At 33.4% G+C, this 26,160-nt stretch overlaps 1 protein-coding gene across 6 annotated transcripts in view; it reads right to left on the bottom strand.

The window, feature by feature from the left end:
• Nucleotides 1-4,455: 4,455 nt before the first annotated feature.
• The window catches only part of LOC119085043 (bromodomain-containing protein 4), a 45,055-nt gene continuing 23,350 nt past the window's right edge, over nt 4,456-26,160 (bottom strand). For 2 of the 6 annotated variants that reach the window (XM_037195282.1, XM_037195293.1), the window contains exons 2-9: nt 22,102-23,626; nt 21,909-21,952; nt 19,537-19,702; nt 19,258-19,460; nt 17,159-17,344; nt 16,660-16,698; nt 15,102-15,257; nt 4,456-6,487 (exon numbers count right to left, since the gene is read on the bottom strand). In XM_037195282.1, the coding sequence (XP_037051177.1) occupies nt 6,320-6,487; nt 15,102-15,257; nt 16,660-16,698; nt 17,159-17,344; nt 19,258-19,460; nt 19,537-19,702; nt 21,909-21,952; nt 22,102-23,419 (2,280 nt within the window). In that variant the 5' untranslated portion in view covers nt 23,420-23,626 and the 3' untranslated portion in view covers nt 4,456-6,319. Of the gene's footprint in view, nt 6,488-9,173; nt 12,392-14,606; nt 14,710-15,101; nt 15,258-16,659; nt 16,699-17,158; nt 17,345-19,257; nt 19,461-19,536; nt 19,703-21,908; nt 21,953-22,101; nt 23,627-24,590; nt 24,701-26,160 lie in introns of those variants that run through there. The other 4 variants (XR_005089220.1, XM_037195257.1, XM_037195270.1 and 1 more) reach the window with 4 other exon arrangements.

The raw sequence follows: 26,160 nt of genomic DNA, 5'->3' as shown, positions 1-26,160 counted from the left end.
TCAGATCTATAAACTTTAGACTTATTTTCAATTCGTTTTAAATTGCAAACCGCAAACAACTTAATTGCATAGTCATCTCGATCTAATGAAACGTATATTCCTCGTTGAATTTACCGGTTATATAATATACCCACACGTCAATGGCAACCGAAGTAAACGCATGGAATTCATTCATAGACAAAGATAATTGAAAACATTTCAAATTCATTGTTACTTCCCATTGAAATAACATTTGAGTAGCTATGGAGAAACGACATTTTTCGTTGCTTAAAAAAGATTTTATTCGAGAAGAAGTTCTTTCGCTTTACTTCACCTGTTTCGCAACACATTGCATAGAATGTGATAGGATAGGTAAATTGTAGAATAACTAAATTAGCCACTCCACTATATTCGACAACATTCTTTGTTGTCTTGTTAAGCTAAACAAAATCAAAACAAAAGTTTCTCTCAAATCAGTAGACTGAAAAAACAATTTGATGGACCAATTTTATATTGCATTCGTGTAGGGGGATGACATTCCTGATTTCATGTAACAAACACTTTTGCCGTAGAAAAGCTTAAAAAGACCCTTGTGTAAATATGCAAGTGGAAAGTTTGTCCTGTCTGATAGGACCGAACGAATTCTATTGAGTTCCGAAAATGTATGTCATAAGGATGGGAAATGGAATGTTAACCATAGCAGTCAGTAATTGGCTATTTCTGATTCTATTTACATTAATCGTGTCATATCAAAATTATATCTGTATGGTCAAAAGAACCAATGATGGCAGTGTATGGAAGACATTATTTTCTACATTATTTAGCCACTAACAACGATGTGAGGAAGGTCAATAATGGTCAACAACTTGTCAATGACTCGTTGACCATCAGTTACCTAATCAAAATGCTACATTCTTCAGTTTTGTGACTAAACTTTTGTCCGTGGCGATATAAAACCTATATTTGAGACTTAGATGCCAACGAAACGTCGTGTACATGAGAATTTTATGCTACACACCCACTCTGTGTCATTGTTCGTATCCACTGTGATAGTGGCACTATCCATAAATCTTTTTTATCAGAAAATTAATTGCTACGAAGGTGTTAAAATTGAAACAGGCCAGTTTTTGTTGATATAGATTACGTTGCATGTAGAGAAAGATGTGCAGAGTTAAATTTAAGAAATGACTAACAGGAATTAAGAGCCCAATAGCTGGGTGGGAAAACCGTGGACTGACGGTCTAAAGGTACTGAGTTTTACCAATAAACACAGACCCCGACACAGACAAGTTATTTCAACCTTAAACAACTAGTTTAGTGGTTCAAATAGATCACATTCTCAAAATGAGATTATTATCTGCGTCTCTTTCAAGAACTCCATACCATTTCGATGCGTTTGTAGTCCTAGGTTTTCCAAACAAAACAAAACCCTAATGGGTCGTATATATGCACTTGCTTATAATGATGTGTTGGCGGCGACTTTTTGTAATAAAATTGTAAAACTGTATCGTTCGATACCAGATTTTAGTTCAAACACTCACAGCGACAGTTGGCTTAGATGGACTGAGATAGAATACACCGATGCCCAGTGATGTGCTTTTTGTGCTATATTATAATTTCATTAGTTCTGTTGTAATGTACATAAGTATTTTAGAAAGCATTTTTAAGTGAAAATCCACTTCAATGTAAAAGAATTGATATTAATTAAGATGAAGATATCACGATTTAACGTATATGAATCCATCGAGTTCAACTGTTTTTTTAAGTTCTTTCTATTTCGAGTATGCACAGCAAAAAAAAAGTTTTTTTTTAGATTTTTTTTTTATTAATTCTCAACGACTAACAATTATATTTTTTAGGTTAATCTAGTCAGATAATGAATTTTTTCTTTCGAATTAATTTAATTTTGTATTATTCCATGATTTTGATAAAAATGTATCGACAATAGGATGGACGAGTTTTTTTTAAATTTTCTTTTCTATTTTTAAGCATTTTCGTTTTGAGTAAATGACAAAAATTAACAGTTCCATTTTAAATTGTTAGAAATTAACAAACAAAAACTGTATTTTAAATAAATAATTTTTTTTGGCGTACTAAACGTGCGGTGTTGTTTTGATATAAATTAAAAGATTGCAAATATCCCTTTCCATTTCCGATGTTATTAAAACAATTATAACGAGAGAACTTTTTTTACTGAACCGAAGAAGAGATAACAAACTGAAAAACTGTTAGTCGATATTCAGGCAAGCTTGTTTAATTAAATTTTCAGACATACAGAATCGAAAATGTGACTGAGATTGAGATGGTCCAAAACCTAAATTTTTGCTCTTCTTCATACGTTTTGTTCGTTCCATTCATTCCAAGCTGGAATCGCAGTTCACCGTTTTACATGACAGGAGTCTGGAGACATGAAGACTCTCTTTACTTTTTCTCATTCCCAAAGTCGTTAAAAGCGATTGTCTTTACGTTTTTTTTTGTTAACGATCTGGAACGATTAGATGTGGAACAAATAAAACTATAGGACGTCCAACCAACGGGCCCACACATAAAATTTTACACTCACCAAACCATGAAAACACTGAATATCACGCGTCAAAAGTTATCGAAAACCACACTTTTTTAGTTCTCTCGCGGCAGACCTTGCAAACAGGTCTGGGGATCCAGGCGATGTTTTACTTAATGGTGGTGTTTGTTTGTGTTATTCGTCAAAGAGAGAAATTCGATACGAAGGCGAAGCTTACTCTCCGTATCAACGAGTAGTGTGATGCACATCGAACGATCAACTCGTTCGGCTTTATATCGCGTATTTTCGGTTTCGTTTTTATTCTCATTCTTGTTCTTTTCATTCAAGTTCAACCTTGAACGGTGTGTATTATATTTGGTTTTGTTGTTTGTGTATTTCATGGTATGACGAGTGTAAAATTGTGTGCATCACAGACCACTCAATCACAGTATATGTGTGAATTTGTATACCACGAGAATAATTTCGTGGTTTAATCCAAGTGATGCAAAGAGCCATGGAACGGAGTATGCTTGGAATAGCACTCACAGACAGAATGACGAATCAATGGATTCGACAACAAACCAGGGTCGTTGATGTCATTGAAAGAATAGAATCTCTGAAATGGAGCTGGGCGGGACATATTGCAAGAAGGACAGACGAACGTTGGACCAAAAAGATCATGAACTGGCGATCATATAAAAGACGAGCTATAGGTAGACCACCAGAGAGATGGACAAACGGAATTAAGAATATTGCAGGTACAAACTGGCAGCAAATGGCAATGGATCGTACGAAATGGAAAGAAGTTGGAGAGGCCTACATCCAACAGGCAAAAAAAGAAGAAGAAGATGTAAATAACTATTTAATTGCAATGACTGTGATGGGATAAGCGGAAGGAGATTCGAGAAATTTACCATCAATATCTATACGTTTCAACCAGCGTTTATCGAAATTGAAATAATTTACAAATTTTCTTGCGAGTTCTTGGGTTAATGGAATTCAAATAACTTCAAGGAAATGTTTGAAAATCAGTATTAAAACTTTCGAAATTATTTTCTCATAAAATAGGATCTGTTTACTAACATCACTTCTGTTTTTTAAAGTATCACCATGGTTTGATACAGGATCGTGGTTTGTTTTGATTTTTGGTTGTATGCGGCAACAGTGAAACGTCGATAAATTTTAGCATAACTGTTGCCGCATACAACCAAAAATCAAAACAAACCATTTAACACACGACAGAGAAACAAAATCCAACATGATACAGAATCTGAGAGCACCAGTCATCGATCTGTTCTTGCGGTAGGACTGTCCGCTCACCGGCATTCGGTATTATGAACTCCAAGATGTTGATATGTCATCTGTAGATAGAAAACGCTTTAATGATGTCCTAGTGAAAATTGGAAAATTTTCCCGACAATAAAAGCGAGGACAGGAAGCTGGATACAAATGATCTTTGATGTGGGTTTGCTGATTCTCTTTTGAGGAACCTTCCATAACATCTAATCTAGTCGGTGTAATGGATAAAGATAATTTGAACCTGATATCTTAATGTAACACCTCGATCAACAAATTCAATGAAATACTTTTCCTAATTTTATTTTAATTTTTTTACTACCAAGAAAATAGTTGCACAGTCTATGCTATAAGAAGTGAGTGTCAAACAAAGTTACCTTACCTCCCCCAATCTTGCATTTCGGGGCTTTCTTGGTTCGAAGTTTCTCCACAGATCCTCCAGAGGCTGACTAATTTAGATTTCTAATATTAGACAGCTCTGATTCGTCATTTGATTTCATTTGAAGAAGAAAACTTGTTTTTTTTTCACATTGAAGTTTTTATTTATAATCAAATTACAGTGCAATGGTTATAGTTTTGTACATTCATACAGGAATTGTAATCATAATACAAGAATTCTGAAAGCTTCAAATAAATACACTTATTTTACGTAATGCTACAAAGGAAAAAATGTTTTCACTACTCCAATATTGAATGATTCAATTCAAATTCAAATTTTTAATAAGAAATATGCTCTTTACAGTCCTGATAAAATTATTACAAAAATATCTTTATGAATTCCTGGGGAAGTTCTGGCGACCGAGCGTTTTGTAGACACAGAATTCATTCATTTCGTAACATTTTTGTAGATCAAAACGTTTTACAGAAAAACTTTATTTTCCTGACGCCGCCATCTACTTATCTACAGGTTCAATATTTAAAGAACTTTTCTAATGTTATTATGAACATGAAAGAATTATAACTTCTAATTATCCAATTCCACTTGAGAATTAACGTTTATAACATGCATGCGTTCGGTAACATCGATGTTATCACATGCTGAATTGACTGTCAGCATTGTCAAACCAGAGAAATCACAATAATCTAGCAAATAATATTTTATTAATTTGTCTCATTCTATCAAACATTTAAAGAAATGATATCAAATCAAGTGCAGAACTCTTTCAAAAGCACATACAATTGTGGAAAATTGTAAATACCGGTCAATCAATGACTTTTTGTGGAACGAAACGAATTTTTGTGGAATGCAAATATTTCTATGAATAGAGGTGCAAATTGTATGTATTTTCCGTTTCACTCCTTAAATTGTGACCGTTCCGGAACGAGTCCGATTCTGCAAGAGTTTTAACTTTTGCTAACGTTTCATTTGTATCTCTGCTAACTTCGTGGTATGACGTTATTTGGGTACGAATGTACGATACTTTTGAGCAGGTTAATAAAATTAGCTGATGTCTGTTACAAGAAATCGGTAAATCAGGTCATTGACCTTATTTTAATAAATCTTTATCGCATTTTGGAGAAATAACAAAACCATTCACAACGGGCAAGTTCGAAATAAATGAAGATTGGGTACTTCAAAAGATTTTCAAATGCGTAGCTAAAAACTATTGTCGTTTTAGACTATCGCAATAAAGAAGAAGAAAAAACACAGAGTCGACGTTCATCGATCCCAAATATTTCTTCGACGAAAATTAATTCACTTATTTGAAACGTCATCAGATGTTCAATACATAATCTATTACGTCATTAATTGTGACATACATTTTACTATATCAGAAAACATCAGAACTCAGCGTTTTCTTTTGTTGTCGAGCACAGGTGCCGTTAATGCCTGATGGGAAAGATAGTAGATTGCGTACATTCTTGGTACATTTGTCGGTAAATGAAATTTTTTGAGTACATTTTTCGCATTTACCGACCAGAAGCACGTAAAGCACTGTACGTACGAGGTTCCAAATTTACAATTTGACATGTGGGAATACAGCCGTCCGCTTCGGGTCGGGCCATAACGTCCCCACTCGTCAAAATAAAATTTTGAAACCTCGGACGTAATGTAACTATTACTTTACTATTGAAGTAATGACTCTTTTCCCTCAGGGGTGACGAATAGCTAATGGTTTTATTAGATGATTTATCGATACCGAATAGACAAAACTGCGGGTAATTTTATTAACGTGTCCATTAGAAGGTTGCATCATACGTACCACATTTTAAACTGTTCGTTTACCCAATTTTAATTTATAAAACAAAGAACATTTCCTAAATTAACCACATTTCTACCGATTTGTGGTTTTTATTTGATTTTTTGATCATAATTACAGGAACTATATTTTTCATTATGTTTTGATCGATTGACAAATCGTGCAGCCACTAATGGATAAATATGACAATATAGTACATACACTAGCGTATTAGTGACTTGTTTTTCATTTTTTTTCTTCCTTTTTTCCTTAAATAATTTTAAATTTGGTGACAAATTGTTCTACACTTCAATGGGTTTATTTGTGCTAAAAAATGAATTCTATGGAGAAATTGATGTTCTTAATATAATTTAAACGGTCGTGGATGCCATGCCCTTCCATTTTTGGTAGAACCAGAGCTAAGTCGTCGCACTTTACGTCTGGGCGATGCAGACGTAACGGACAACACAATGCATTCAGCTGGTAGAGACATGGACGACGTTAATGACGATGAAAATGGCCATTGTTGCTGCGAAAATAGTATGGTGGAAAGAGAAAGAAATTTTTTTTATTTATGAAAAAATCACTAAGATTCATCGAGTGAATGAAAATGGCTGATGGTCCATTGTTTTATCATGGATTTTACTTGAAATGAATTATATAAATTAAAATCTTGCATTTTGTTTGCAAATAAAAATTTAATTAAAATCAAATGTTGACTTACAGTTATTGCAGTTTATTGCAGTTTAAGTGTCCACAAGAACAAAACTTATTTTTTTTGCTTTTTAAAATTTAATGCATTTTTTTTACTACTTTTCCAAACAATTGGGCGGGCACAAAATTAAATTAAAATATTTTGTTTTTAGGCTGAAGTAAAATTGTAATTGTTTTTGTTAGATTCATTTAAGTCGTGCTGGTGTTCTGTAGTTAACTTTTGTTTTGGCGCCAATTTGCTTTAATGTTTAGCCGATTTCATTACCAATTTGTAACCAAAATACGTGTTGTTGAACTGAGATGACGAAAAGGGTGAAAATGAATATGGAAATGGTTTTTTTAGTGATATGATGGTGAAGATGAATCAAATTAAACGCTAAAATAGAAAGAAAGATTTAAAATAAAACGGAGATTAGAAAGCTTACGCTATATGCTTAAGAACAAAAATATTATGAAAGTGTTGGTGTTGAGTCTTAAATGAGCTACAAGTTCGAAGAACTTATAGTTCAATTGTAACGCGTTTGGATGTTTTTAAGCTTTGAGCTTTAAATGGTTATTTTTGAATTTTAAACTCATTTACAATAGCACAAAAAACATAATATCTAATTGTCGCCCGTTCAGCTACAAACAGATAGTGGATTCGGACTCCAACAGAATCGTTTCATTCTTTGACATTTGTTTGCACTTTACTGCTCGCATTAATAACTTCTCGACTCCTATTTGCTATCAGTCTGACATTTTTTGTGACCAATCACATTTCTAATCTCTATTTTCCCAACTTTGCCTATGCAAACACAGTAAAAATTGACTATAACTAGAGATCAACGAGACATTTATTTGTGACTAATTATAGATTACGTACTTTCATAATGAGGACGAATCTGACGAAATCTAGCACTTCTTGATTTTCCTTTATTGTCATATGCATACGGAGGGCGAGTTAGTTTTCATGCGCGCGTTGTGTTTTGCCTTATTTTCTCCCCTCAATAAATCATGACGACTTTTATGACTGGTCGAATGACATTTCTAGTGACAAAAGTGCAGCACTTTTCTCACTTGGGGGAGAAAATAGAACTTTTCTGATTCGAAATGTCACTTTGTTTGTGTTTCCGAAAATGGTATAGCAGCCAATCGATATTTTCGTTTCGTGGAGAAAAATGCAAAACACAACATGCACGCATGAAAAACGTTGTGCTCAACTCTGGGAGAAATAGGAGATTTTAGCTCGATCGAAAATACGAACCTTGCGTCGTTCTGGCTGCAATCATTTGAAAGAAATATTTTTATTTTATTTTTAAACGTTCTATTTCGACCATAGAATTATTTTTAGAAAGAGACCGCTTTAAAATTATCAATTTCTGAGACTTTGGACCCCTGATAATTACTATATAGATCGACAAATGTGACTCTACAAAAAAATTGAAAAGGAAAAATGCGTTGTTGGCTCAAACGGTTGGAACATCGCCCCGGGAAGGTTAAGTCGTATCTAATAGGTAAATTGCTTTAATGCAAACAGCGAATTTATAAGATGAAATGCAATGATTTCATATTTTAATTATAGTAACTAACGTATCTGCAAATTATTTCTGTTTTTGAACCACACACTTCACGGTGTGCTTGAATCAAATTTAATCAAAGACTTTTGCACCTTTGATTTCTCTTCGTATTTTACTTTTTTGGGTCACAACAAACAACTTTTGTTCGAAGAGTAGAGTGGCGCAGCGGGCGCTCTTCGAAATGATGTAAAAAAATTAGGTGTGTTTCACCGATTTCCATACATTTTTACGAGGGGAAATTAAATCTCCTCATGTATGCAATCTGTTAATTGAATATTGTTTGTGGACACAAATAAATAGTAGATTATTCACCTCTGTCCACATGTTTATTTAGACACTTGGGGAGTTATTGCATGAGCCAAAAGCAAACAAACAATATTCATTCAACAGATTCCATATATGAGGAACCTCTTATAAATGTATGGAAATCAATGAAACACTAATTTTTTACATTATTTCGAAAAGCGCCCGCTGCGCCACTCTAACCTTCGAGCAAAAGTTGTTTGTTATGACCAAAAAAAGTGTAATACGAAGAGGAATCAGATTTGCAACATTTTTTGATTAAATTTGGTTCATGCACACCGTGACTTATGTTTACGTAAATGAAAATAATATCTAAGGTGAGAGTTTACCCTATTTGCACGCGTCGGATCAATCTGTACAGATAAGAGTATCAATATCAATATCTCGTTTATAAAAAAAAGTTCCTTCAAGCTGAAACGGTGAAGTGTGCAAAAATGTCCTAAAATTACGTGACTTCAGACGTGTTGGTCTTTTTTACCTGAAGCTGATGCGAAAACAAGAGTAAATAAAAGTAAATAATTTTACAATTACAAAACAAATTACTTTATTAATGGTAAATATTATTGTATAATTAATGCATACTTTTGCGTGACTGGATGTACAAATACATACGACCGAGGAGTGGATAAACGCAAATTCAAGATGTTTTGTAGTGATTATATTAGGTTATCGTTTCTCTCACATCTAAGCTGTTTTTCTTTTCTGTTTTTCCACCCCTCGCATACGATGATAATACGAATTACAAATTATTGACCGTTCCAAACACAAATTCCTTTTCTTTTTAGATAATACCCTTCACAAATCTGCCTTTGTACACACATGCATAGAAATTAACTCTGTCAAAATGAATGTCAAAGGAAAATTATTTTTTTTAAAGATAATTTCTGCTTATTTTTTGGTTTTTTGAAATTTGTTTTTTTGTTGTCAACATGATAACCTTACTCTACCATTAATATTTTGCTGTTGATAAAACATTCCCTACAAAATAGATTTTTACGTGCTCTTTTATGTTTGTTCTCATTGGTTGGTTGGTTTTTTTTTTTCTCAAATTATTTTTTTAAAGATTTTTCTTGATTAATTCTATACTCAAAAATACGTGATATTATCTCTAAAAAGCCGTACATTTTCAATTTACTTCTTTTGTTTCAATGATCAAGTACAATAAATGATTAAAATGTGTAACAATCAATATAGATGACAATTTTCAATTATTTTTTTTACTTCAAATTTATACTTGAATTTGGTGATTTTTTTAAAAATATTTTTTTTTGTTTTTTAGTAAATATTTTACGATTAAAATCATTAATTTTTTTACGTGAAGCTTACTGTACTGCAACAGTGAATCTCTACAAATGATAATAAAGGTGAGAGAGAAAAAAAGAAATTTTTAATTTAAAAATAAATTGCAAAATTCATAGAAATATTTTTATGTTTTTATATTCAACCCAAATGTAAACTCATGCTTAAACTAAATAATAAAAAAAAATCTTTAGAAAAAGAAATCATTTCTTTGTACAGTCGATGACATTCAATTTTGTGCATGCATCAGCTGGTACATATTCATATGTTGTTGGTAGTTATAAGACCGTTCAGTGACTTGTCTTAGCATGCACATGAAAACGTACCAGCTGAGCAGGCCAGGCTTAAATAAACTTCGACACAAAAATGACTGACACCAGCTGTAAATGAATGTTCCAAATAAATCTGGGGAATCATGCATGTTATTATCAAAAGAAAAAAATTTAGTGACTAGGTTTTCATAGTTTGCATTAATATTATCATATAATAATGGAGTAAGATATTATACAATATTAGATATTCTTGTATTATAGTTTTAGAACTTTCTTTTCTCCATTTAGTTGGAATGTTCATTTTTTTATTATTTATATGTCGATTCGGTTGCATAGAGCCTTTTCGATTCATCTATGCTGGATGAATTAAAAAATGTATATTTTTTAGGTTAAAAAATTGTTAATAATAGTGCGAATACCAGGTCCAAGTTCATTTGTCCAATCAGATAATTTTGATTTGTTAGACTTCTGACATTTCGTTCAGTATCAATGTGAATTTAGCGATCAGATTGATATCATCCAATCAGATTTTTTAAGAGAAAGGAATGCATCCAACTTTGATATGAAGCATTTTAATTTTTATTGCATCAATATGACTTCATTCACAAGTTTAATTTTTATCAATAAAATTGTCGATAAATGTAAATTTTAAGAAAATTTAGAAGAACCATTTATTAACCGCTAGTCATCTGCTATCGACAAAAATGACAAGAACGAGCGATTCTCTTTACGGGCTGTTCTGTTTTATAGCATAATGGATGCTTCAGCTTCCGAAGTAAAAGATTAAATCAAACGAAGGAACATATTATTAATGATTATGTGACAATATGCTTGCCGTTTATAAAATGTTATGAGATGAAACTATTTTCGTATTAGAAAGATTTGAGTCTATGACTCTGCTGCAATTGTAATTCACATTCATGCTTGTTTCTGTTCCAATCTGAAGAGACGATCAGCGAATGAACAATCACTATGCTTCAACCATTTGATACGTAAACGTTTAATGGATTTAGATTCCTTTTTCTTTTGGCATGGTCCTTTCAAATCCAATAATTTCTGTCAATCACTTGATCATCGAAATAATATCAGTTTAAATCTCAATCATTGTCAATGTTCTCGTTAGACATTAAAATTGCTCATCGTATGATGTATACATGTTGTTAGGATTTATTATTTTATTCCTCTATAGTTTGCAAAGATGACTTTAGTTTTAATCTTTGTAATTCTATCAAAAAATATCAGGGCTGTGTGACCCACAAATTTTGAAGTTCGAAAATTAGGTCGAAAGAAATTTCCAAACATTTTCGGAAAACGAGTTTAATGAGGAAAGTACTACTGCGATCATTTAAATCGTAACTGTGGCAATATATGAATTGAAAACTATGCAAAATCGTCCACTATTAATGTCTAAAGATGGGAATTTTCTTTATGAAAAACTGACCGATATAAGACATTGCTAAGACATAAGAAAATTGGCTTCCTGCTAGAAATTCAGTTTGTCTGTATCTGACCTATAAAATCCTATTTACTCCCTACACTTACTGTTACTTCCTAAAACACACCAACGGTACAAAAGTGTCAAATTTGTAAAAAAAAATCTTTTTTGATTTAAATTTAGTTAATTTCTACGATTCTAACTTTATTCACGTTCTTAATAGTCATCCGCTTAAACGCGTCTCTCTAATAGTCTCACCAATAAATTCAAATGGAATTTTGTTAATTTTATTTTCTCGTCGAAAAGATTTCTGAAATTTTTTAATTTTTACGAAAAATATAAATCGAATGAACATATCTTTAAACGACGTCACTACTTTAGTTGATTTGGTTTGTTTGTTTTTTTAATGGAACTGGTTGAGGTCAATGTTGAGTGTTTAACATAAAGTTACATTGTAGCATTTTAGTCATCGGTTCGTGTAACAGCGTTAGCCTCGTTTAAAGTTATGATCACAAGAATTCTCTCTTCCTCTATTTGTATAGATAATAATAATCATCCAGCATAAAAGTTCAAAACTTCTTCTTTTTGATTAGCAACACCGGTTTTTTTTAAGAGCCTATATTAATCTAATGGTGGATTTTTCTTTTATACTTCAAATTTTTGTTACAGGGAAAGCACTAGTCATTATATATATTTGCTAGATGCTTTCACAATTTTTTTTTAAATATATTTATATTCAAAGGTGTGTGTGAATACATCATTCAATGATTATAAAAGTAGAGGTATGGGGGAAAAATGTATATTTAACATTGTTGATTCAAGTTTTCATCGGCTCCGGTTTCCGGAATTGGGCTCTGTGGAATTAATTTATTAATACAATTAAGCGAAAGTAATAAAATAAGAAATAATGAAAAGAATTCACATCAACTCAATCGCTGCGTTAATCTAGTTTTTATAAAAACATTTTCACTGAAAGATATCCTTCCCTTTATTAGGAACGTCGCTTCTGTCTTCTCTTCTGTTTCCATAGTTAATTTGGATGAACCTTGATACCGTAAAACAGTAAACCTTTTTCATTGCTCATTAGGTGATAATTTGATGGAATTATATTCATCAAGAAATTCTTACAATTTATTCATTTTACTGATGATGCTCAATCACGAAGGGATTGTTAATTCGCTATTAAAGCTACTTTTTCGATATCATTTTTCGTACAATACTTAAACAATCGTTGTTGTTTTCATAAATTGTATAGATATAATTAATTAGATGATTAATTTGCATGAGACATTATTATGCCATATGTGCCAAGAAACATGCAGCAAGCACGCATGGAAAGGGACCGTCGTAAGATACTATCTTCGCGTAAGTGATTATTTTGCGAATGGAAATATTTACAAACAATTCGATAAAAAAAGAAACAAATTTACCAATAGTGGGGTAAGTTCAAACGGAAGGTAAGACATGAGATAATCTACTTGTTTTTTTACAATTATCATCAAGAATAATTGGAAATTTAAATTAGAGTATTATTCGACAAATTTTCAACTTGATCGTGTGGTATGTGTTAGAATCGACCGTTAAATAACACGACCAAATGCGCTACACCTTGATCTTTAAAATTCAGTTATCTTAACTGAAACCCTGGAGAGGGATTACGACATCAGGTCTCTTTTCTCTATTCAATCAAAACTCTACCGATAGAGAACGATTCATTATCTCATTGAAAGATGTCGCTGCAACAAAACGAATGGCGACGGATTTTAGTCAAATAAAATTCCATCGTGTATCACATGATCTCAGGACTCCGGTGCAGTAATCAGTTTTTCAATCGGCCCTATATCGACTTGGGGATAAGGGTTTGAAAAAACGTTTGCTGCCGTTTCATCACATATTGTTTTAAAACTCTTATCGCCAAGCCGATATAGGACCGATTTAAAAAATAATTGCTGTTCCAGAGTCCTGAGGTCATGTGCTACAAGATGTAAAATGCCATCGTGTAGCACATGACTAAAATCCGTCGAGTAAAAAATTAATTATTTTTCTGATGACATTGGTTTTGTTGCAGCGACATCTTTCAATGAGATAGTGAATCGTTCTCTATCGGTAGAGTTTTGATTGATTAGAAAAAAGAAAACTGATGTCGTAATCCCTCTCCTGGTTCTGAAATCTATACTTTATTATTAGACCATCCGACACGAAATACATTTGTTGTGTGAGTTTCTGTTTAGAGCATTAGGAAGGCAACAATTGGATCTGTTGATCATTATAGAGCCTCCTCACGAAACGAAGGGGAGAAATTCGTGGATTAAGCCATTGATTGGAGTGAGATATATAAAGAAAGCAATATTTATTGAATAGACCATTGTAGCACACAATTTAAATTTTCGATTGGTCTTTCAATCTGTTTGTCATTTGGGATCGCTGCCTTCATTCATTCACGTTATGGCAGTCGAAACGAATCATTTGGTATTGGAAAACCTTTCAAACTGTGATTGTGTAGGTCAGTTTGTACAATGTACTTAAGGCATACTTTTTTGAAAAAGAAATAATTTTTCATGTACATGCATGTCGAGTATTCTCCGTTACATCATTGTTCTCACTAAATTTGAGTATGAGAGTTAACACCTTTCAAGACGGCTATTTCATCTGTCATCAACAGTCGACAAAAATAAGGAAGGATATCTGGCTTATTTCGTCTTTATATAGAAATTTACATGCTCAAACTAACGAAGTAAAATATTTTATATCAATCCGGTGAAAATATTTCGATCAAAAGAAGTAATAGATTATCGTCTGCGAAAAGATTTGTTTTAAAATCAGCCGGTCTTCTTAATGGTTTAGCAAACCTATGAGTCATAGAATTTGACCGATTTGTCACTTATAAGTGTTTGAACAGATCGAATAGGCAGAAATAGTAATTATTTGGGACAATGTTAATATCAATTAACTCCAACGTTAATAACAAAAATGAAAACCAAAACTTATCAAATCAAAAATTAAGAGAAACAAAAAAAAACGTTAGATTCCCGCTTGTTTTACACAAAATCCAAACAGTTGTGAACTTACGATTCTTGAAATTAAAAAGAAAAATTAAATGTGCTTCAGCGAAATATTTTCAACTTTTGTTGTCTCAAATGAAACAATCTTAGTAAAATGTGTAAACGTACTCCTAAAACAAATCAAAGGTCAAACGTTATAATATTATTGTTGTTGGTGTGGTTGTTGTTATTTTACTTTTACGTGTCTGTCTAATTAAATTGATCACTAAACTGCTTCCAAAAAAAGCTGAATCAAAACAAAGCTCTTTCATTCAAGTGAATCGATTTAATCAGCAATTGAATAAGCGTGTGTAATCTTTGGTCTATCATGTCAATACTCTCTGAAGCATTATTAATTCGCAAAATAAAGGAATAATAGGTTGATTGTCTTTTGAAATTTTCTTTTTTTTTTACTAATAAATTTCGAAATAATTTTGTTGGAAGTATTTTTTGTATAAATATTTATTTTAGGTGAGTCGGGATAGAATCGAGAATAATAATATTATGTTCAATCAATCATTACCTGAGACGGCTGCAATGGTGGAATCGGATGTTCAACATTTTTCAAGTAGTCTTTGTCGTCAAAGATTTTTTTATCACCACCACCTGGCTTATGCTTGACATTATCCAAAGAACCAATTTTACTTGAAGCCTTTATTTCAAGCTTTTGAGTTTGGATCTAAAAAAAAAATTGAGAAAACGAGCGTTGGTATTAGTAATATGAAGTTGCGTATATTTCACAAAATATATTTTCTCGTGTTTTCAAATAAAGTTCGCCTAAGATAGCTAGGATAGCTGAAATATTTAAAGATTATAAACACGGCACTGAAGTCAGTATAGAATACAAACAAACATACAAGTGCTCAATTATTGTAATGCACCTAAGATGCTTGGTTGTTGTGCTCTCGTGGACAATTAAAGCTTGATAGACATTTACAACGTTTTGATATTCCTTTGGTTTGCAACAAACCATTTGTCGCAATTCTGTTGAATGACCTATTCTAACTTTTACTGAAAAGAAATTTAGATTTGAAGATTGTTGTATTCTCCCCGTTGAAAATGATAACGGCGGATTGACGACGACAAAACACCGAGAGATAGTAAAAACTTCTGTATTGTAAATCCTCTCCTTAAATCTGCCCCAAAGACATAAGATTCCACAAACAACTTTACAAAATTGGTCCATTAAAATCTAATTTTATGCAGGAAAATAGCTATTCTAATGCGTTAGTCATCCTGAGGTGAAGTAGAAGTTGAGAACGTATGATATGAGCAAAATTCGAGGTAAGGGACAAGTAAGGAACAAGATTCTAGGTATGTGATCCACTTTTGTATTACAATTGTTTCAACTACAATTGAAGGAAAATAAACGAGTAACATTTTCAACGATTACGATTACAATCCAATTGACATTGTTCATTCCACATGTGATATTCACATTATAGTTCATATACAATACATACTTACATGTCGTTGGTAATGCATGTGGAATGAATTAATTGGATGGTAATTGCAATGTTGCTCAGTCCGTAAACTAAAATTAACACAATGACAATGACAGTGGTAGTCCTGATAGTTTTCCCTTGGTCATAGCAAACATTGAAATTCCAAATTTATTCATTATAACAGGGGACACCATAATGCTCCGTAAAGTTCGTATGTCCATTTCTTAAACTTTTCATATTCAGTCCAAACTTATGTTAAATGTTAAAAGTTTACGAAATACGAAATATGACCTCTAGAGGTTGAGCTTTTGAAGTAAAACTTTATGTCGACGTAGAAACATGTAATTTTAGTTAGTTGTTTCCCCATAATTTTCAATTTTTTTAAAAAACCACTCGTTTCCAAATCGACACAGAATTCTCTGCTAAAATCACAATTCTTCCAATTTCCGGCTTGAATGCATTATTTACAATAAGTACAAGCCAAGTGATATGTATATAAAGTGTCAATAATATAAACGTCACTGTGGACTGCCTAGGTGCCAGTACATATACTAATTATATAAATGCTCTTGTTTGAATGGTGTGATTTAGGTTTTTGTTCAACATAGTAACGAAACACACCGCCATTATACTTACTCTTGGTGTTTGATATAGCGATTCCTCATCAAATGATGACTTAAATTTGATTCAAATAGAAATAAAGAAACGATTTAAAACATAAACATGAATTCGTTTAAATGGATAATGCAGAGGAGGAAATTAAAACAACGAAAATAAATTTAATTTACTCAAAAATGATGTAAAGACATTTAAATGTTGTATGACAGGATGCGACCCACCACAGAGATGTAAACGTTCAATGAATCGAATATCAATCAAATTAGCTCAAATGTTAATTTTTGTTAATATAATAAAATATTTCATTCCCATTCCATTGTCATTCCAATTAACTAAATATTACCTCATGCGTATGCTTAGAGATTAAAAATAAATAAATAATCAAAGTCAACAGCCCAACGGTTAAGTTTTTCTTTTTAAGTAAAGCCGTACTGTATGTCATGACAAAATTAAATTCGCATCCCTAGCTTTAAACGTATGAAATCAATCGGAAAATGTTTGAAATGAAATTCATTACCTTAACGTCACCGCCGCCAGGAACGTGTTTAACATTATCCTTTGACCCCACTTTCGGTTTTGCTTTATCCTTAAATTCCGTTTTCACCGATTCGATTTTCTTATCGCCACCGCCTGGCTTGTGGTTGGCATTTTCCAGTGAGCCTATCTTTGACTTTGCATTCCATTGGAGTTTCGTGTGTGTAATCTGAAAACGATTTTCTTTTTTATTTGTTTGTTTGTATCTATGCCGGTTTTAGTATGAATATTTTATGGATTTCGAATAATATTCAAAACGTTGTACGAACTGTAGTTGGGGATGTACAGTACGTTTAAGAAGGGTGGTGGCGGAATAAATCCTGTGGCCGAGGTTAAGGCTTTCCACATTACATGTTTTGATAAATTAGGTGCAATGAACATCAGGTTCGTGCAGTACCTTTCTCAAGAATGAAATCGAAAGCTTAGAGACGATGGTCGGAATAAATTTTTAGAGTTCAGTAATCTGTACATAGAAAAGCAAAGCAACAGATGGTCTCTGAATTCAGGTAAAACGTTACGAGAAGTAAGGGGTGGGTTTTAACAAACTTTTAACTGAGAGACTGAGTGGGGTAAGTGAAGTGGGCACGTAAAAGAGAAAGATTAGAGAAATGTCTTTACTCAATGTTTTCCAGTAACATTGTTTCCAGTAAGACATCATTTTCTGGTATGACATCAGTCACCAGTCAAAGTGTGAATACTTACCTGAATCGTAAGTTGTATCGAGATTTGAGACACATTTAAGAAATGCAAAAAAAATGTTGCAATAAGATGCAAGACAAAACATCTTCTGAAACCCCAACAATTTTGACAGTATTTTGGCTCCGTTACCATTCGTTTCGCTGAATCGTTCACGGCAAAAATGATCCTATGCTATAGCCTCTGCTTTGCAAATCGAATTAAATGTGAGCAGTGTTATATCAATACAAAAACTTCTTCTTTTCTATATTTAGCCAATTTATGTACATCTGCCTATACATATGCATGCCTAAGGTTATACACATTGTGTGTATAAATTAAGCATATTATGCCTCAATCTCAGCATATTCAATATTTCGGTTGACTAAAAAACATATTTTTTTTCTATTCCTTTGAAAATGTCTTTGCGATCGATTGCGTTTGTTCATTGGCTCTTCTCTTATTACACTACACTCCCCCGTTACGTATGTACATACCATACGTTACATGAACACTACACATAATATTATACTGTGGTGACTCGCTGCTTAAACCGAAATAAAAATAAATAATTTATTGCGACATTTAATAATTTAACTGGCAAACATAATACCTCATTTCATAGTTCGATGGTTCATGTTGTCTATATAACATATATCTATGCATTTGAAACCGCTCCATTTACATTCTATATTTTAAGTGTTCATCAGTTCTCAAATGATGGGTATTATATCAGTTGTACTGAGAACAATGTAAAATCTCATCATCAAAATAAAAATCAGTTTCGTTGTTCGATAAACAGTTTTGATAATCAATTTACGAAACATTATATTGACAGTGACATCATATTATAGTATGTCGGTCGTCTCTAGTGCTACGGTGATTATCACATTGCTTATTTCATATTAATTTTTTTTTCGTATGTCTAGGCTAATTGAGGATGTTAAATAATCATAACAGTGAAATTTACTGTGCAGCTAAATTAAATGGAACAATGAATCGAATTGAGCGGAATAACATTTTAAGCGTCTAACAATGGAATGAACTACTGTCCACGAATTTTGAGATAAATGCCAAAGTGTTGTGCGCTTTCTAGTGATAATCGGAATGAAATAATTGACGAAAAAGAACTTTAGTTCCGAATAATGAGCTTTTTTATCAATCTCTCACAACAGTGGCTAAAAGCCGTTTCACTCAGGGCCAATTATTGGGAATTTTATTTACTGAACTTACTGAAAGTTGCTGAAATTTACCAAAAGCTTACCGAAATTGACGGAAAGTGTACCGAAATTTTCCGAAATAGATCTTCGGTAAATTTCGGCAATTTTCCGTAATTTCAACAAATTCCCAACAATAACGGCTTGTTTCACTCACTTATTCGTTTAATCTAAAGCCTTGATAACTTACCTTCTTCTCACCACCCTTCGGTATATATTTCTCGTTCTTCGCTTCAATTCTGGGTGTCACCTTGAATTCGAGCTTCTTCGTTTCTATTTTAATATTTCCACCACCGGGCTTGTGTGATGCATTCTCCAGTGAGCCGATTTTTGATCGAACCTGCTTAAGGTTTGGCGATGGCGCATTTCCCACTTGAATTTTATTCATTGGTACTGTAATCACGACAAAACAGTTTTTTTTTGTTAACATCGGTTCACACTCGTGTACGAAATTTTAATTAATGCTCACCTTTCTTCACTGGTTCGAGTGGCGATTCAGGTGTCTTTAATATTCTCGATCGGGAACCACTGCGAGTAGTTTTTCCTTGTCCCTTTGAAGAGGGTGTAGCACTAGCTGGACGTGATAATTCTGGTATTTTTGATGGAGAATTTAATGATCCCGGTTCGTTTCTCTCCTAAAACAAACCAAAACAAATCAAATGTTTTTTTACGTTAATCAATCCGGTTTTTTGTTCACTTTACTTTCGATTGTACTTATTCGTATGAGCTCATCATCGTCATAAACTTTTTATTTTAAATTATGATTTCATAACGCACAACCACAAAGCCTATTTCTAACTTATTTCCTTTTGTTTTTTGCTACTTATTTTCCGCCGATTGTACTGTTCGTATTCCAAATGCCAATTTGATACTAATTCCTCCGAAAGAAATACATAAAATCAGACAATGTTTCTTCTACCGTGAAATATTAAAAGATAAATTTGAATCGATTTTGTTTCCTTGATAGTTTTTCGCATTATACGAAGAAAAAAAAAACTAGTTGATGATGTTTATACACTTCTCTATAATATGTACCGAGAGATGTTTGCTTCTTTTTATTGTGTTGGAAGGCATTTTATATTTATATGTTTCTTTATTGAAACGGCTGAATATGGTTATAGATTTGCGACATTTAGCGTACCTAAATAAGTTTGTGTGATATTTGAATGATTAATTGACAAAAGACAGGCGAGAATTTTTAATCTGGTGTTTAGAGGTTGTTCGTTTTTATTTTAAATTAGGAGAAAGACATTAGATAGAAAAGTTGAAAAATGAGCTATTGAGCAGATGTAGCATGAAATATTGGTTGATGTTTTCGTCATGTATATTGCAAGTTATTTCGATCAGCTTATTAAAAATACACGTACCAAAAAACGAAACTTAATAATGACGAGAGCACCATTAGCGGTTCATTATTTAAAAGGACAAACTTTTCGAAAAGGACATTTTAAAAATGCATGTGGTTCATTGACACTCGACGGAATATAGAAGTTTTACAATTTCCCGGTTATTGTCACAATTTAACCTTATATAAATGCTACTATTGACTACAACGACAATAACCGATGGTCTCTGACCGGAGGTGAAAATAACGAACATTACGGTGGAAATTTTCACACCTGCGAATTAAAACTTTCAACATGGTAAACTGTATTGAACTGACATTTTCAGCAAAATTGAAGAACATTTCGCTTACACATAAATCTTACTGAAACTTCGCATAGTCATGATGCCGATGATATGAAATTCCTTGACAAATGAAAAGTTTATGTCAAGTGTCTCTCGCTTACTTTGAGATATTTCGACCAACAATTTTTGGCCATGTTTATTCCCATTACAAGGCAACATAATTTTTAGCCAACAAACAATTTGAGTTGAAACTGAATGATTCAGAGAAATTACTTTTTGACTCTCCCAGATCACAGTGAAATATCACAACTCGACAAAAAAAATGAAAATCTCCGAACTATGTAGAAAATGGAAGATAGTAATAGTAACTATATCAACGTAGACTCGCAGTTTCTACAAGTTTAACATTTAGAAATGACAAGCGTGTAATATGATGACTAAATCTATTACTTCTTTTGCTAGAAGTATTGTCTAATGTTTGATACAAAATCTTTTACTTCATTCGTTTAAGAACATATTAAATCTCGACCACGGAGGTCGTCATTCATTGTTTAGGTTTCTCTCGATAACAGATGAGTTTTAACCAGTTTTGGAGTCTGAGGTGATTATCGATAGTTCAACGCTCATTCCTCGTAATTTTGTTTTCTCCAATATTTTGATATGGATGCAAATCACGGTGGAGTAAAGTAAACTAGGCAGGAGCACATTCAAAAGAGGGACGTAAATCTCGTTACAATAGTTTACGTATTCGTTTCATGCATTTGGATTAATTAGCGTTTTGCACCAAAATCAAATTCCTACTTATGTAATTGGGTCCCTGTCAAATCGACCGATTTTGTATGAAACTCGTAAAAATGTTTAGAATATATTCCTGTCGTGTGTATAAGGGTTATGTTAGATTCTTACTTTAGCACAACGAACGCACTGCAAGCAAAAGTGCTTCGATTGACAACTGACAAATAGAGTACTGAATGAATTTTGTATGAAATTTTATACCCACTCTTTTTACAGTGTGAAATTTTGTATGGAGCACTGTCAAGTTTCAGTACCTATTAAGAGGACCACTTTTAGCTTGAAGTGCGTTGGTACAACACGTCAAATCAATATCGAAGTTATTGAATTATTGAAAACATTGATTACGCTTGATTTAGCTTGAAATTGCATTCCAAACAATATGAAATTTTACTTAAAGATTAAAACTAAAGTACTTACATTTCCTTGTGTTGTTTCATCAACTCCACTGTCATTATCTCCTTCTAAAATGGAAAAAGACACTTAGTAAAGCTCAGTTAATTATCAAAAAAATCTGTAACTAAGGTAAATCGATATTTTCATGGTGTAAGTGATCTTGGCATTTTTTTTATTTGTTTCAAAAGAAAAAAAAATGGAAAATTCAATCTCTTACTATATTTCAATGACGATTTCAATCTCATGGTATCGCTTCCATTCACATATCCCATAGGACGTTCCTGAGATAAGCCAGGCATTGCCCGAAATTTTTCCGATGTTGGTGTTGTGGTTCTCTCCGTATCCCTTGCTTTGTAACCCGGTGAAACGGCACCATCCGAACTTATAATGGAATTTAACGAAATCGGTGATTTGATTGGCTCGTTTGTCCTACTTTCAATCGGATATTTCTTTATGTCCTCTTTGAATGTGACCGATGGTGGTCTTGGAACATTAACAGAATCTCGAATTTCCCGGCCAGTATCCCGGACGTTTTGGGATTCATATGCATTTCGATTAACATTTTCAGGAATCTTTGGTAAGTTATTTTCACCTGGCTTGGCGTCCACCGGTTTTACTAAATAGTCGGGTGAAGGCGATTTTGATTGATGTTCCAGTGAAGACTGTGGTCGTGATGGAATGGAATTGCGACTGTCATTTCTTTGTAGTGGTGGATGTTGTTGATATGAGCTGGGAACTGATGGTACAGAAGGTTTTGGTGCTGAGGATCGATACTCCTCGTCAGATTTATTCGATAAAACACTGTTCGGACGTGATGGCTCGTTTCGTGCCGACACGATTTCCGATGCATCAGGCGGTCTTTGGATTCTTTCAAGAGAATTTTGTGATCGCAATTGATTCGGTGGTGGTGGTTGCTGCTGCTGCTGCTGTGACTGAGGCTGATTTTGAGTTTGCGGCTGTCCATATGGTGGCCGTGCAGGAGTTATGTTCGGACCAACAGGACGTTGTTGTGGTACTGCTTGAGGCAAAGGTTGACGGTAAGGCATATTTGGTTGAATGTTAACAGGTTGTTGTGGTTGCATGTTTTGTGACTGCGGTTGGTTATTCGGCGGTAGTGGTTGATTATTTTGTTGTGTGCTGAAGTTAGTGGGAGCCTGCTGCGGACGAATAAAAGGAGGCCGTTGAACCGGTTGCTGAGAATTCGCCTGTATGGGATTCGACTGCGGAATAGGTTGCTGATTCGGTTGATATGGTTGTGATTGTGGTTGAGTATTGGGAATGGGGGGTCTGTTTTGTGGCATTTGTGGCTGTTGTTGACTTTGTATTTGTTGTGGAGCCGGACCACGATTTGCCATATTCGGATTCGGGATTGGGTTTTGTGGTCGTTGCTGTTGAAATTGTTGCGGGTTTGTTGGTCCTTGGGGTCGTTGCTGTTGTGGTGGTTGTCCCACTTGTGGGTTCATTTGATTAGGAGCTGCGCCTTGTTGGGTTGGTGGAGGAAAACGTTGCTGTTGAACTTGAGGCTGTGATGGCATAAACTGTCGACTGTCAGTTCTCTGTAACTGTGGAGGCGGTGGCCCACGAACTATATTTTGTTGTTGACCATTCGGTGGAAGTGGCCGTATTGGAGGAGGTGGATTAGGATTAGTATTTGCATTGTTAATAACGCCAAGCGGTCGTTGCACGATTCCTGGCTGAGGTTGTTGTTGTGGTAATTGTGGTCGGGGAGCTGGATTTCGTATCTATCAAATTGATATCATCATTTATTACCTACGTTAACCATCTACATTTATGATAAATGGTGAAAGTATGTTCAAGTCGCTGGGACTGTCGTTTACATTATTTACTTATAGCGATTTGTTTTGCATTTGTACACATTTTTTGTCAATGGATTATCAACAAAAATGCAATCATCCCATAATATTGAACCATACAAATTGCATGTAGACATGGAAGCTATTGTAAGTTACAGAAGAAGAACAAACAACTGTAACTTCATATGACATTAGAAAATGAAGATATTCCGAAATACGTTAGATTTAAATTTAAGGAATTGAGTTCAAAAGAACATAATATGTAAAAGAACCTCGGGGTATATTCGTCATTGGAATACATGCTCGTTTAACCGAAATCAGATCAAAGTTTTAATTGAATTGTTTACTCTGTAGTCATAGCAATGGCAACCTATGCTCGATTGTTTCATATGTTTTTATTATTTATGTTAAACAATCTGTCAACTTCTTTTTTGTTTGTCAATCCTTCGACGAAGAATAAATTCTCCACTCCTCAATCAAATCAATGTTAGAACTGTATTCGATTTTCCGTATAAAACCATTTCCCACTTATCATCTATATGGTTCTCGTTTAGGGTCTAATTTTATTTTTCCTTTTCACATGTCGGTACAAGTATCTTCTTTTTATGTGCACATGTCGTGCACGTATCAACCGAAATCAGTATCGTCAGGCCGATTATGATTCTAGTAAAATGTGCAAATAAAAAATAATAATTTGAAAACATAAGAAATGGAAAGGTATTCGGTTATTTCGTAAATGAATGATGGGTTAATAATATTTTGGTTTTTGTTTTGATAGTTTGGTCGTGGTATTTATTTTGCTTTTAATGCAATAAAACTTTTGTTCACATACCTCGCATACACTTCATTACAAGGCTATACTATTTCACCAGCAAGAAAAAGAAAAGCTTACCGTATCAGACTCCATAATTACACTTTAGTCAAAAGTTTTCGTTGTTTTACTTGATTGGTGGAGCTTTTCAGTATTTCTTTTTAATTGCAAAAAAAAATCGAAGTCTCCTCCTATAATAATTGATTTGGGTTATGAGAAAAGATTTTACACAAAAAGTTATTGCAGGCAAGCTGACAGCAGTGTAATTATGCGCACTAGTTAGTGTTTTGTAGTGTGTCGCTAATTTTTCTTAAAAGCGGATTGTTTTAGTAAATATTTTTTTGGATTGTTTCCCCTTCTACGATAGATTGTTGTTCTAAAAGTAAGTCATTTATCGAGGGGAGGTATGACGCACTTCTTCATTCAGTTCATTTGATCCATGAAGTTCAAGAAGTGCAAGAAGTGTAAATTTTTATACACAAAAGTCCCTTCGGGATTCACCGAATCTAAAATTGTATTTTTGCCTGAGGGAGTTGCGGGATTCGGTAATAATTTGTACGGAAGGAATAAAAAAAAATGAAAATCGAACTTCCGAAGATTGTTCTGATCAGTAAATGGATAATATGAATAAACTCGAGATATGCTCAAGATTTTAGTTTTTGATATTTAAGTATCTTAAAAAACTCGATTTTTTTTTCATGAAAAGTCAATTGTCATCTGGTGGTGGGTAATTCGTTCAAACGTTACTAGTTATACGTAGATGACGTATTTGATCAGACATTTTTATTTTGACGAGTGGGAACTTTGTAGTCGATACCGGTGTTGTACATATTCGACGCAACGCTAAATTGTAGCCTAAATTTGTGCGTTGACAACTTTGTATGCTCGTCCTTTCTGGAAAAAGTCGGACAATTTGTCTGAATAAGTGTTGGCTTTGGGTATCAATGATAAATTAATGTTTGTGGTGATTTAGCGCAGAGAAAACTCAGAATTTGTGGCAATTTTATTGAACTATTGAGTTTTCTCGTAATAGGTTACACCACCCCAAACATTTATTATTTTTACTCAAAACCAACACTTTTTCCAGAAAGGACGCGGAAACGAAGTTTTCATTGAAAACGAGGGGTGAGTCACTTTTAGATTAAATGGATTAAATGTATTAAATGGTATTGAATGGATTAAATGGAATAAAAATTGGATTAAATGGATTAAATGAATTTAATGGATTTTATGGATTAAATGGAAGTGATTCACCACTCGATTGAAAATATATTTTCATACCTAGGACCCGAAAAGTGTGATGAAGGCCAATATGAAAAATACTATTCGTACCACGGACTAAAAGTCGATTCCAGACCTTGCCTTCGGCTCTTGCTGGGAACTTCTCACACGCTAAAAAAGACTTTTAGTCCTAGGTACGAAATGTACTATATTTTTGCGCACAAATTTAGGCCACAATTTAGCATTGTGTAGATTAGTTTTAACGTAAAAATATTTCGCGCTTTTTGTCTTTGTCTTTACTTAGCATTTCATTCGTCGTCAGAAGCGAAACTAAATAGTTACACACATTTTCACATAACACATAACATCAGGGGCATTATAAATTCATGCCAAGCGAAAGTCTTTGCTGACTAAGATAATTCTTTTCCTA

Source organism: Bradysia coprophila, chromosome X (genome assembly GCF_014529535.1).
Source record: "Bradysia coprophila strain Holo2 chromosome X, BU_Bcop_v1, whole genome shotgun sequence".
NCBI classification, from domain to species: domain Eukaryota; kingdom Metazoa; phylum Arthropoda; class Insecta; order Diptera; family Sciaridae; genus Bradysia; species Bradysia coprophila.
This window is presented reverse-complemented; position numbering and strand designations above follow the sequence as displayed.